Raw genomic sequence first — 12,500 nt, forward strand, 5'->3', positions numbered from 1 at the left:
ATCCTCCACACTGACTCAAGTACCGGTACCCCCTGTAATAACCTCCACCACTGACTCAGTACCATACCCCCTGTATATAACCTCCACACTGACTCAGTACCGGTAACCTGTATATAACCTCCACATTGGACTCAGTACCGGTACCCCCTGTATATAACCTCAACACTGACTCAGTACCGGTACCCCTGTATATAACCCTCCACACTGACTCAGTACCGGTACCCCCTGTATATAACCTCCACATTGACTCAGTACCGGTACCCCCTGTATATAAACCTCCACACTGACTCCAGTACCGGTACCCCTGTATATAACCTCCACATTGACTCAGTACGGTACCCCCTGTATAGAACCTCCACACTGACTCAAGTCCGGTACCCCCTGATATACTCCACACTGATCAGTACCGGTACCCCCTGTATATAACCTCCACATTCACTCAGTACCGGTACCCCCTGTATATAACCTCCACATTGACTCAGTACCGGTACCACCTGTATATAACCTCCACACTGACTCCAGTACCGGTGCCCCCTGTATATAACCTCCACACTGACTCAGTACCGGTGCCCCCTGTATATAACCTCCACACTGACTCAGTACCGGTGCCCCCTGTATATAACCTCCACACTGACTCAGTACCGGTGCCCCCTGTATATAACCTCCCCACTGACTCAGTACCGGTACCCCCTGTATATAACCTCCCCACTGACTCAGTACCGGTGCCCCCTGTATTATAACCTCCCCACTGATCAGTACCGGTACCCCCTGTATAACCTCCCCACTGACTCTGTACCGGTGCCCCCTGTATATAACCTCCCCACTGACTCTGTACCGGTGCCCCCTGTATATAACCTCCCCACTGACTCTGTACCGGTGCCCCCTGTATATAGCCTCCACACTGACTCAGTACTGATACCCTCTGTATATAGCCTCCACACTGACTCAGTACCGGTGCCCCCTGTATATAACCTCCACACTGACTCAGTACTAATACCCCCTGTATATAGCCTCCACATTGACTCTGTACTGGTACCCCCTGTATATAACCTCCACACTGACTCAGTACCGGTACCCCCTGTATATAACCTCCACACTGACTCAGTACCGGTACCCCCTGTATATAACCTCCACACTGACTCTGTACCGGTGCCCCCTGTATATAACCTCCCCACTGACTCTGTACCGGTGCCCCCTGTATATAGCCTCCACACTGACTCAGTACCGGTGCCCCCTGTATATAACCTCCACACTGACTCAGTACCGATACCCCCTGTATATAGCCTCCACATTGACTCTGTACTGGTACCCCCTGTATATAACCTCCACACTGACTCAGTACCGGTACCCCCTGTATATAACCTCCACACTGACTCAGTACCGGTACCCCCTGTATATAACCTCCACACTGACTCTGTACCGGTGCCCCCTGTATATAACCTCCCCACTGACTCTGTACCGGTGCCCCCTGTATATAGCCTCCACACTGACTCAGTACTGATACCCCCTGTATATAGCCTCCACATTGACTCTGTACTGGTACCCCCTGTATATAACCTCCACACTGACTCAGTACTGATACCCCCTGTATATAGCCTCCACATTGACTCTGTACTGGTACCCCCTGTATATAACCTCCACACTGACTCAGTACCGGTACCCCCTGTATATAGCCTCCACACTGACTCAGTACCGGTACCCCCTGTATATAGCCTCCACACTGACTCAGTACCGGTACCCCCTGTATATAGCCTCCACACTGACTCAGTACCGGTGCCCCCTGTATATAACCTCCACACTGACTCAGTACCGGTACCCCCTGTATATAACCTCCACACTGACTCAGTACCGGTACCCCCTGTATATAGCCTCCACATTGACTCTGTACTGGTACCCCCGTATATAACCTCCACACTGACTCAGTACCGGTACCCCCTGTATATAGCCTCCACACTGACTCAGTACCGGTACCCCCTGTATATAGCCTCCACACTGACTCAGTACCGGTACCCCCTGTATATAGCCTCCACACTGACTCAGTACCGGTTGCCCCCTGTATATAACCTCCACACTGACTCAGTACCGGTACCCCCTGTATATAACCTCCACACTGACTCAGTACCGGTACCCCCTGTATATAGCTCCACACTGACTCAGTACCGGTACCCCCTGTATATAGCCTCCACACTGACTCAGTACCGGTGCCCCCTGTATATAACCTCCACACTGACTCAGTACCGGTACCCCCTGTATATAACCTCCACACTGACTCAGTACCGGTGCCCCCTGTATATAACCTCCACACTGACTCAGTACCGGTGCCCCCTGTATATAACCTCCACACTGACTCACTCAGGTCTACACTTGTTGTATTCGGCGCATGTGACAAATAAAGTTTGATTTGATTTGAAATGTCCACAGACACAGTCATACCCACTCGATGGTCCTCAAACACACGTCAGAACAAACTGGGCTTCAGTCACAGGAGTTGGTGAGGAACAGAGAGATCACTCTACTCTCAACCCCCCCCACACACACATCTTGGCCCCCCACTTCTGATACACACCCAACCAGCAACAAGTGTCTCCTTGTGCTTGTGTACACACTCCACCCATAACCTGCACACACACACACCGTCCTCTCCCCCCGACTTACATGGCTGGAAAAAGCCAGTCTGAGAGACTGAGGCCTGTTTGTCTAAATGTAACAAGTTATTCTCCATATTTGATTTGGAACTCTTGCAACATACCCACACACACACAGACACAGACAGACACTCCTATGCAGACAGACAGACAGACAGACAGACAGACAGAAACACAGTCAGGCAGACAGACAGACAGACAGAAACACAGTCAGGCAGACAGACAGACAGACAGAAACACAGTCAGGCAGACAGACAGAAACACAGTCAGGCAGACAGACAGAAACACAGTCAGGCAGACAGACAGAAACACAGTCAGGCAGACAGACAGAAACACAGTCAGGCAGATATACAAACAGCAGACAGACAGATTGAAAGGCAGATAGACTCTGCTAGATAAAACCTAGCTCCTAGCCTCGTAATGATGAGATCTGGTTTCCTCTGCTAGATAAAACCTAGCTCCTAGCCTGGTAATGATGAGATCTGGTCTCCTCTGCTAGATAAAACCTAGCTCCTAGCCTGGTAATGATGAGATCTGGTCTCCTCTGCTAGATAAACCTAGCTCCTAGCCTGGTAATGATGAGATCTGGTCTCTGCTAGATAAAACCTAGCTCCTAGCCTGGTAATGATGAGATCTGGTCTCTGCTAGATAAAACCTAGCTCCTAGCCTCGTAATGATGAGATCTGGTTTCCTCTGCTAGATAAAACCTAGCTCCTAGCCTGGTAATGATGAGATCTGGTCTCCTCTGCTAGATAAAACCTAGCTCCTAGCCTGGTAATGATGAGATCTGGTCTCCTCTGCTAGATAAAACCTAGCTCCTAGCCTGGTAATGATGAGATCTGGTCTCTGCTAGATAAAACCTAGCTCCTAGCCTGGTAATGATGAGATCTGGTCTCTGCTAGATAAAACCTAGCTCCTAGCCTGGTAATGATGAGATCTGGTCTCCTCTGCTAGATAAAACCTAGCTCCTAGCCTGGTAATGATGAGATCTGGTCTCCTCTGCTAGATAAAACCTAGCTCCTAGCCTGGTAATGATGAGATCTGGTCTCTGCTAGATAAAACCTAGCTCCTAGCATGGTAATGATGAGATCTGGTCTCCTCTGCTAGATAAAACCTAGCTCCTAGCCTGGTAATGATGAGATCTGGTCTCCTCTGCTAGATAAAACCTAGCTCCTAGCCTGGTAATGATGAGATCTGGTCTCCTCTGCTAGATAAAACCTAGCTCCTAGCCTGGTAATGATGAGATCTGGTCTCCTCTATATAAAACCTAGCTCCTAGCCTGGTAATGATGAGATCTGGTCTCCTCTGCTAGATAAAACCTAGCTCCTAGCCTGGTAATGATGAGATCTGGTCTCTGCTAGATAAAACCTAGCTCCTAGCCTGGTAATGATGAGATCTGGTCTCCTCTGCTAGATAAAACCTAGCTCCTAGCCTCGTAATGATGAGATCTGGTTTCCTCTGCTAGATAAAACCTAGCTCCTAGCCTGGTAATGATGAGATCTGGTCTCCTCTGCTAGATAAAACCTAGCTCCTAGCCTGGTAATGATGAGATCTGGTCTCCTCTGCTAGATAAAACCTAGCTCCTAGCCTGGTAATGATGAGATCTGGTCTCTGCTAGATAAAACCTAGCTCCTATCCTGGTAATGATGAGATCTGGTCTCTGCTAGATAAAACCTAGCTCCTAGCCTGGTAATGATGAGATCTGGTCTCCTCTAGATAAAACCTAGCTCCTATTCTGGTAATGATGAGATCTGGTCTCCTCTATATAAAACCTAGCTCCTAGCCTGGTAATGATGAGATCTGGTCTCCTCTGCTAGATAAAACCTAGCTCCTAGCCTGGTAATGATGAGATCTGGTCTCCTCTGCTAGATAAAACCTAGCTCCTAGCCTGGTAATGATGAGATCTGGTCTCTGCTAGATAAAACCTAGCTCCTAGCATGGTAATGATGAGATCTGGTCTCCTCTATATAAAACCTAGCTCCTAGCCTGGTAATTATGAGATCTGGTCTCCTCTGCTAGATAAAACCTAGCTCCTAGCCTGGTAATGATGAGATCTGGTCTCCTCTGCTAGATAAAACCTAGCTCCTAGCCTGGTAATGATGAGATCTGGTCTCTGCTAGATAAAACCTAGCTCCTAGCATGGTAATGATGAGATCTGGTCTCCTCTATATAAAACCTAGCTCCTAGCCTGGTAATGATGAGATCTGGTCTCCTCTGCTAGATAAAACCTAGCTCCTAGCCTGGTAATGATGAGATCTGGTCTCCTCTATATAAAACCTAGCTCCTAGCCCGGTAATGATGAGATCTGGTATCTGCTAGATAAAACCTAGCTCCTAGCATGGTAATGATGAGATCTGGTCTCCTCCGCTAGATAAAACCTAGCTCCTAGCCTGGTAATGATGAGATCTAGTCTCCTCCGCTAGAAAAACACTAGCTCCTAGCCTGGTAATGATGAGATCTGGTCTCCTCTAGATAAAACCTAGCTCCTAGCCTGGTAATGATGAGATCTGGTCTCCTCTAGATAAAACCTAGCTCCTAGCCTGGTAATGATGAGATCTGGTCTCCTCTGCTAGATAAAACCTAGCTCCTAGCCTGGTAATGATGAGATCTGGTCTCCTCTAGATAAAACCTAGCTCCTAGCCTGGTAATGATGAGATCTGGTCTCCTCCGCTAGATAAAACCTAGCTCCTAGCCTGGTAATGATGAGATCTGGTCTCCTCCTCTAGATAAAACCTAGCTCCTAGCCTGGTAGTGATGAGATCTGGTCTCCTCCGTGAGATAAAACCTAGCTCCTAGCCCCTACACCCTAGGTCCTGTCCAGAATCAACCCCTAGCCCCTACACCCTAGGCCCTGTCCAGAATCAACCCCTAGCCCCTACACCCTGGGCCCTGTCCAGAATCAACCCCTAGCCCCTACACCCTAGGTCCTGTCCAGAATCAACCCCTAGCCCCTAAACCCTAGGCCCCTGTCCAGAATCAACCCCTAGCCCCTAAACCCTAGGCCCTGTCCAGAATCAACCCCTAGCCCCTAAACCCTAGGCCCTGTCCAGAATCAACCCCTATCCCCTAAACCCTGGGCCCTGTCCAGAATAAACCCCTAGCCCCTAAACCCTGGGTCCTGTCCAGAATCAACTCCTAGCCCCTAAACCCTGGGTCCTGTCCAGAATCAACCCCTAGCCCCTAAACCCTGGGCCTTGTCCAGAATCAACCCCTAGCCCCTAAACCCTAGGCCCTGTCCAGAATCAACCCCTAGCCCCTAAACCCTAGGCCCTGTCCAGAATCAACCCCTAGCCCCTAAACCCTAGGCCCTGTCCAGAATCAACCCCTAGCCCCTAAACCCTAGGCCCTGTCCAGAATCAACCCCTAGCCCCTAGGCCCTGTCCAGAATCAACCCCTAGCCCCTAAACCCTGGGTCCTGTCCAGAATCAACCCCTAGCCCCTAAACCCTGGGCCCTGTCCAGAATCAACCCCTAGCCCCTAGGCCCTGTCCAGAATCAACCCCTAGCCCCTAAACCCTGGGTCCTGTCCAGAATCAACCCCTAGCCCCTAAACCCTGGGCCCTGTCCAGAATCAACCCCTAGCCCCTAAACCCTGGGCCCTGTCCAGAATCCACCCCTAGCCCCTAGGCCCTGTCCAGAATCAACCCCTAGCCCCTAAACCCTGGGCCCTGTCCAGAATCAACCCCTAGCCCCTAGGCCCTGTCCAGAATCAACCCCTAGCCCCTAAACCCTGGGTCCTGTCCAGAATCAACCCCTAGCCCCTATACCCCGGGACCTGTCCAGAATCAACCCCTGGGCCCTGTCCAGAATCAACCCCTAGCCCCTAAACCCTGGGCCCTGTCCAGAATCAACCCCTAGCCCCTAGGCCCTGTCCAGAATCAACCCCTAGCCCCTAAACCCTGGGTCCTGTCCAGAATCAACCCCTAGCCCCTATACCCCGGGCCCTGTCCAGAATCAACCCCTAGCCCCTAAACCCTGGGCCCTGTCCAGAATCAACCCCTAGCCCCTAAACCCTGGGCCCTGTCCAGAATCAACCCCTAGCCCCTGTCCAGAATCAACCCCTAGCCCCTATACCCCTAGGCCCTGTCCAAAATCAACCCCTAGCCCCTATACCCCTAGGCCCTGTCCAGAATCAACCCCTAGCCCCTAAACCCTGGGCCCTGTCCAGAATCAACCCCTAGCCCCTGTCCAGAATCAACCCCTAGCCCCTAAACCCTAGGCCCTGTCCAGAATCAACCCCTAGCCCCTATACCCCGGGCCCTGTCCAGAATCAACCCCTAGCCCCTATACCCCTAGGCCCTGTCCAGAATCAACCCCTAGCCCCTAAACCCTGGGCCCTGTCCAGAATCAACCCCTAGCCCCTGTCCAGAATCAACCCCTAGCCCCTAAACCCTAGGCCCTGTCCAGAATCAACCCCTAGCCCCTATACCCCGGGCCCTGTCCAGAATCAACCCCTAGCCCCTATACCCCGGGCCCTGTCCAGAATCAACCCCTAGCCCCTACACCAGTATTTCTTCACCCCCGTCCTGTATGGGAACCTAAAGGCACATTTTAGTTTTTGCCCCCTGATTCTGCTAATCAAAGGTTTGAAGTCTGAGGTGTTGATTTGGTGGAATAAGGTGTCTAGTTCTATGGCAAAACACTACAATGTGAACCTGTTTTGAGTCCCCATGCAGGGCCAGGGTTAAGAAACACTGGTTTAGGTGCTAGGAGTTGATTCTGGACAGGACCCAGGGTTAAGAAACACTGGTTTAGGTACATGTGGAGACCTGAGAGGATCTTGAAAGGTACAGAGCCTTCCAGAAGGTATTCATACATTTGGACTTATTCCACATTTTTGGGAATGAATTCAAAATGTATTAAATATCCAATAATGACAAAGTGAAAACATGTTTTTAGAAATGTTAGAAAATGTATTGAATATGAAATGGATATGTCATTTACATACGTATTCACAGTCCATATATGTTGTTGAAGCACCTTTGGCAGCGTTTACAGCTGTTTCTGGGTCTTTACACGCCTGGATTATACAATATTGGGTATTTTTTCTATTTTTTAAAATTCTTTAAGCTGTCAAATTGGTTGTTGATCATTGCTAGACAGCCATTTTCAGGTCTTGCCATTAGATTTTCAAGTAGATTTAAGTCAAAACTGTAACTAAGCCACTCAGGATCATTCACTCAGCATCAGTTGGTGAGCAACTACAGTGTATATTTGGCCTTGTGTTCTGGGTTACTGTCCTGCTGAAAGGTGAATTCATCTCCCAGTGTCTGGTGGAAAGCAGACTGAACCAGGTTTTCCTCTAGGATTTTGCCTGTGCTTATCTCTATTCCATTCCTTTTTATCCTAAAAAACTCCCTAGTCCTTGCCGATGACAAGCATTCTCATAACATGATGGAGCCATCACCATGCTTGAAAATATGGAGAGTGGTACTCAGTGATGTGATGTGTTGGATTTGCCCCAAACATAACACTTTGTATTCATAAAGTGAATTTCTTTGCCACATGTTTAGCAGTATTACTTTAGTGCCGCGTTGCAAACAGGATGTATGTTCTGGAATGTTTTTATTCTGTACAGGCTTCCTTCTTTTCACTCTGTCATTTAGGTTATTATTATGGATTAACTACAATGTTGATCCATCCTCAGTGTTCTCCTGTCACAGCCATTAAACTCTGTCAGTTAGGTTAGTATTGTGTAGTAACTATGTAGTTGTTGATCCATCCTCAGTGTTCTCCTGTCACAGCCATTCAACTCTAACTGTTTTAAAGTCACCATTGGCCTCATGGTGACATCCCTGAGGTGAGAATACCTTCTGAGGCTCCTGTACTATTTTAACGTGACAGTGCAGACAGCAGGAAGACAATGAGGAATAACAAGCAATGTGGTGATGTTTTCCCTCCGTACCCTCTGAAAAACTAGCTGGGATGTTGTCATATTTCCAAACCTTTCCAAATCTTCTCTACTCACTACAACTGTCTAGGGGGCAGTGGGTAGGGGGTAGGGGGCACAGAGTAGGGGTTGGACAGGGCTCTATCCAATTCTTTCTGTTCTACCAGTGTATATGGGTGGGTGGGGGGGGGGGGGGGTGTTAGGGGTTGGTTTGGAATTCAGTTATTCACACACATGACGTAAACACACACACACACACACACACACACACACACACACACACACACACACACACACACACACACACACACACACACACACACCTCTTCCGGACTGACCTGCAGCTGTTGTTGTCAGGGTGGCCCTGCAGTGACGTGGCGGCCCGTGATAGGCCCATGCGTGTGAAGGCGTGGTAGTGAGTGAGCTGGCTGTCTGATAGGCTGGCAACGCTGTCCGTCTCATCGTACACATTCTCCCAGTACGACTGGAGCCCTGGGGTCTCCTGGAGGAGAGGAATCAGTGTTATAGTAGAACCCTGGGATCTCCTGGAGGAGCAGTGTTATAGTAGAACCCTGGGGAGTCCTGGAGGAGCAGTGTTATAGTAGAACCCTGGGGTCTCCTGGAGGAGCAGTGTTATAGTAGAACCCTGGGGTCTCCTGGAGGAGCAGTGTTATAGTAGAACCCTGGGGACTCCTGGAGGAGCAGTGTTATAGTAGAACCCTGGGGACTCCTGGAGGACCAGTATTATAGTAGAACCCTGGGTTCTCCTGGAGGAGCAGTGTTATAGTAGAACCCTGGGGTCTCCTGGAGGAGCAGTGTTATAGTAGAACCCTGGTTCTCCTGGAAGAGAGGAATCAGTGTTACATTAGAACCCTGGGGTCTCCTGGAGGAGCAGTGTTATAGTAGAACCCTGGGGTCTCCTGGAGGAGCAGTGTTATAGTAGAACCCTGGGTTCTCCTGGAGGAGAGGAATCAGTGTTATAGTAGAACCCTGGTGTCTCCTGGAGGAGCAGTGTTATAGTAGAACCCTGGGGACTCCTGGAGGAGAGGGAGCAGTGTTATAGTAGAACCCTGGTGTCTCCTGGAGGAGCAGTGTGATAGTAGAACCCTGGGTTCTCCTGGATGAGCAGTGTTATAGTAGAACCCTGGGGACTCCTGGAGGAGAGGGAGCAGTGTGTGTGTGTACTCTGTGTGTGTGTACTCTGTGTGTGTGTACACTCTGTGGTGTGTACTCTGTGGTGTGTACTCTGTGGTGTGTACTCTGTGGTGTGTACTCTGTGTGTGTGTGTGTGTGTGTATGTTGTGTTAGTGTACTCTGTGTGTGTACGCTGTGTGTGTGTATGTTGTGTTTGTGTACTCTGTGTGTGTGTATGTTGTGTTTGTGTACGTTGTGTATGTGTGTGTGTGTGTGTGTGTGTGAGTACGTTGTGTGTGTGTGTACGGTGTGTGTATGTACCGTGTGTACGTTGTGTGTCTGTGTGTGTATGTTGTGTATCTGTGTGTGTATGTTGTGTGTACTCTGTGTGTTCCACCCACCTGTGGATAAGGGCCAAACAGGAAGCTGTCCAGCTGGGTAACAATCTCCTGGTTCACGCTAGCCTCAAATTTACGGGCGAAAAACGTAGGCCTGGACGTTTGCTGTGGGGGAGAGAGAGGGAGAGAGAGGGAGAGAGAGGGAGAGGGAGAGAGAGGGAGAGAGAGAGAGCGGGAGAGAGGGAGAGAGAGAGAACGAAAGAGATAGAAGGGGAAAGAGGGACGGTAGAGTGAAAGGGGAGAGAGGATGGAGGAGGAAGAGAGTATATGTTAATCGATGTGTATGTGGTACTGTCTGATGTGGGGGGTACAGATGGGCACGGGTTTATGATGTCACAATGTCATGACTAGGGCGTATCTGCCATAGATACATACAGTTGAAGTCGGAAGTTTACATACACCTTAGCCAAATACATTTAAACTCAGTTTTTCACAATTCCTGACATTTAATCCTAGTAAAAATCCCCTGCCTTGGGTCAGTTAGGATCACCACTTTATTTTAAGAATGTGAAATGTCAGAATAATAATAGAGAGAATTATTTATTTCAGCTTTTATTTCTTTCATCACATTCCCACTGGGTGAGAAGTTTACATACACTCAATTAGTATTTGGTAGCATTGCCTTTGAATAGTTTAACTTGGGTCAAACGTTTCGGGTAGCCTCCCACAATAAATTGGGTGAATTTTGGCCCATTCCTCCTGACAGAGCTGGTGTAACTGAGTCAGGTTTGTAGGTCTTCTTGCTCGCACACACTTTTTCAGTTCTGCCCACAAATGTTCTATAGGATTGAGGTCAGGGCTTTGTGATGACCACTCCAATACCTTGACTTTGTTGTCCTTAAGCCATTTTGCCACAACTTTGGAAGTATGCTTGGGGTCATTGTCCATTTGGAAGACCCATTTGCAACCAAGCTTTAACTTCCTGACTGATGTCTTGAGATGTTGCTTCAATATATCCACGTAATTTTCCTCCCTCATGACGCCATCTATTTTGTGAAGTGCACCAGTCCCTCCTGCAGCAAAGCACCCCCACAACATTATGCTGCCACCCCCGTGCTTCACGGTTGGGATGGTGTTCTTCAGCTTGCAAGCCTCCCCTTTTTACTCCAATCATTTGGTCATTATGGCCAAACAGTTCTATTTTTGTTTCATCAGACCAGAGGACCATTTCTCCAAAAAGTACGATCTACCAATGTTACTGTTACTACTACTACTACTACTACTACTACTACTACCAATGTTAATGTTACTACTACTACCAATGTTACTGTTACTACTACTACTACTACTACTACTATCACTATCACTACTACTACCACTACTGCTACTACTACTACCACTACTACTACTACTACTACTAATACTAATGTTACTGTTACTACTACTACTACTAATACTAATGTACTAATACTACTACTACTACTGACACTACTACTACTACTACTACTGTTACTACTACTGACACTACTACTACTACTACTGTTACTACTACTGACACTACTACTACTACTACTACTACTACTACTACTACTACTAATACTACTACTACTACTGACACTACTACAACTACTACTAATGTTACTGTTACTACTACTACTACTACTAATGTTACTGTTACTACTACTACTACTACTACTGACACTACTACTACTACTACTACCAATGTTACTGTTACTACTACTACTACTACTACTACTACTACTACTACTACTACCAATGTTAATGTTACTACTACTACCAATGTTACTGTTACTACTACTACTACTACTAATACTAATGTTACTGTTACTACTACTACTACTAATACTAATGTTACTGTTACTACTACTACTACTACTACCAATGTTACTGTTACTACTACTACTACTACTACTACTACTAATACTAATGTTACTGTTACTACTACTACTACTACTACTACCAATGTTACTGTTACTACTACTACTACTACTAATACTAATGTTACTGTTACTGCTACTACTACTACTACTACCAATGTTACTGTTACTACTACTACTACTACTACTACTACTAATACTAATGTTACTGTTACTACTACTACTACTACTACTACTACCAATGTTACTGTTACTACTACTACTACTACTACTAATACTAATGTTACTGTTACTACTACTACTACTACTAATACTAATGTTACTGTTACTACTACTACTACTACTACTAATACTAATGTTAATGTTACTACTACTACTACTACTACTACCAATGTTACTGTTACTACTACTACTACTACTACTAATACTAATGTTACTGTTACTACTACTACTACTACTACTACTAATACTAATGTTACTGTTACTACTACTACTACTACTACTAATACTAATGTTACTGTTACTACTACTACTACTAATACTAATGTTAATGTTACTACTACTACTACTACTACTACCAATGTTACTGTTACTAC

The 12,500-nt window shown here is 47.2% G+C and overlaps 1 protein-coding gene across 1 annotated transcript in view; it reads right to left on the reverse strand.

The window, feature by feature from the left end:
- The window catches only part of LOC116359834 (xylosyltransferase 1-like), a 63,470-nt gene that overhangs the window by 4,656 nt on the left and 46,314 nt on the right, over window positions 1–12,500 (reverse strand). Inside the window, exons 8-9 of the mRNA XM_031813674.1 lie at window positions 10,070–10,171; window positions 8,873–9,036 (exon numbers count right to left, since the gene is read on the reverse strand). Coding sequence (XP_031669534.1) covers window positions 8,873–9,036; window positions 10,070–10,171 — 266 coding nt within the window. The remainder of the gene's footprint in view (window positions 1–8,872; window positions 9,037–10,069; window positions 10,172–12,500) is intronic.

This window comes from Oncorhynchus kisutch, unplaced genomic scaffold (genome assembly GCF_002021735.2).
Source record: "Oncorhynchus kisutch isolate 150728-3 unplaced genomic scaffold, Okis_V2 Okis06b-Okis10b_hom, whole genome shotgun sequence".
Lineage (NCBI taxonomy): Eukaryota > Metazoa > Chordata > Actinopteri > Salmoniformes > Salmonidae > Oncorhynchus > Oncorhynchus kisutch.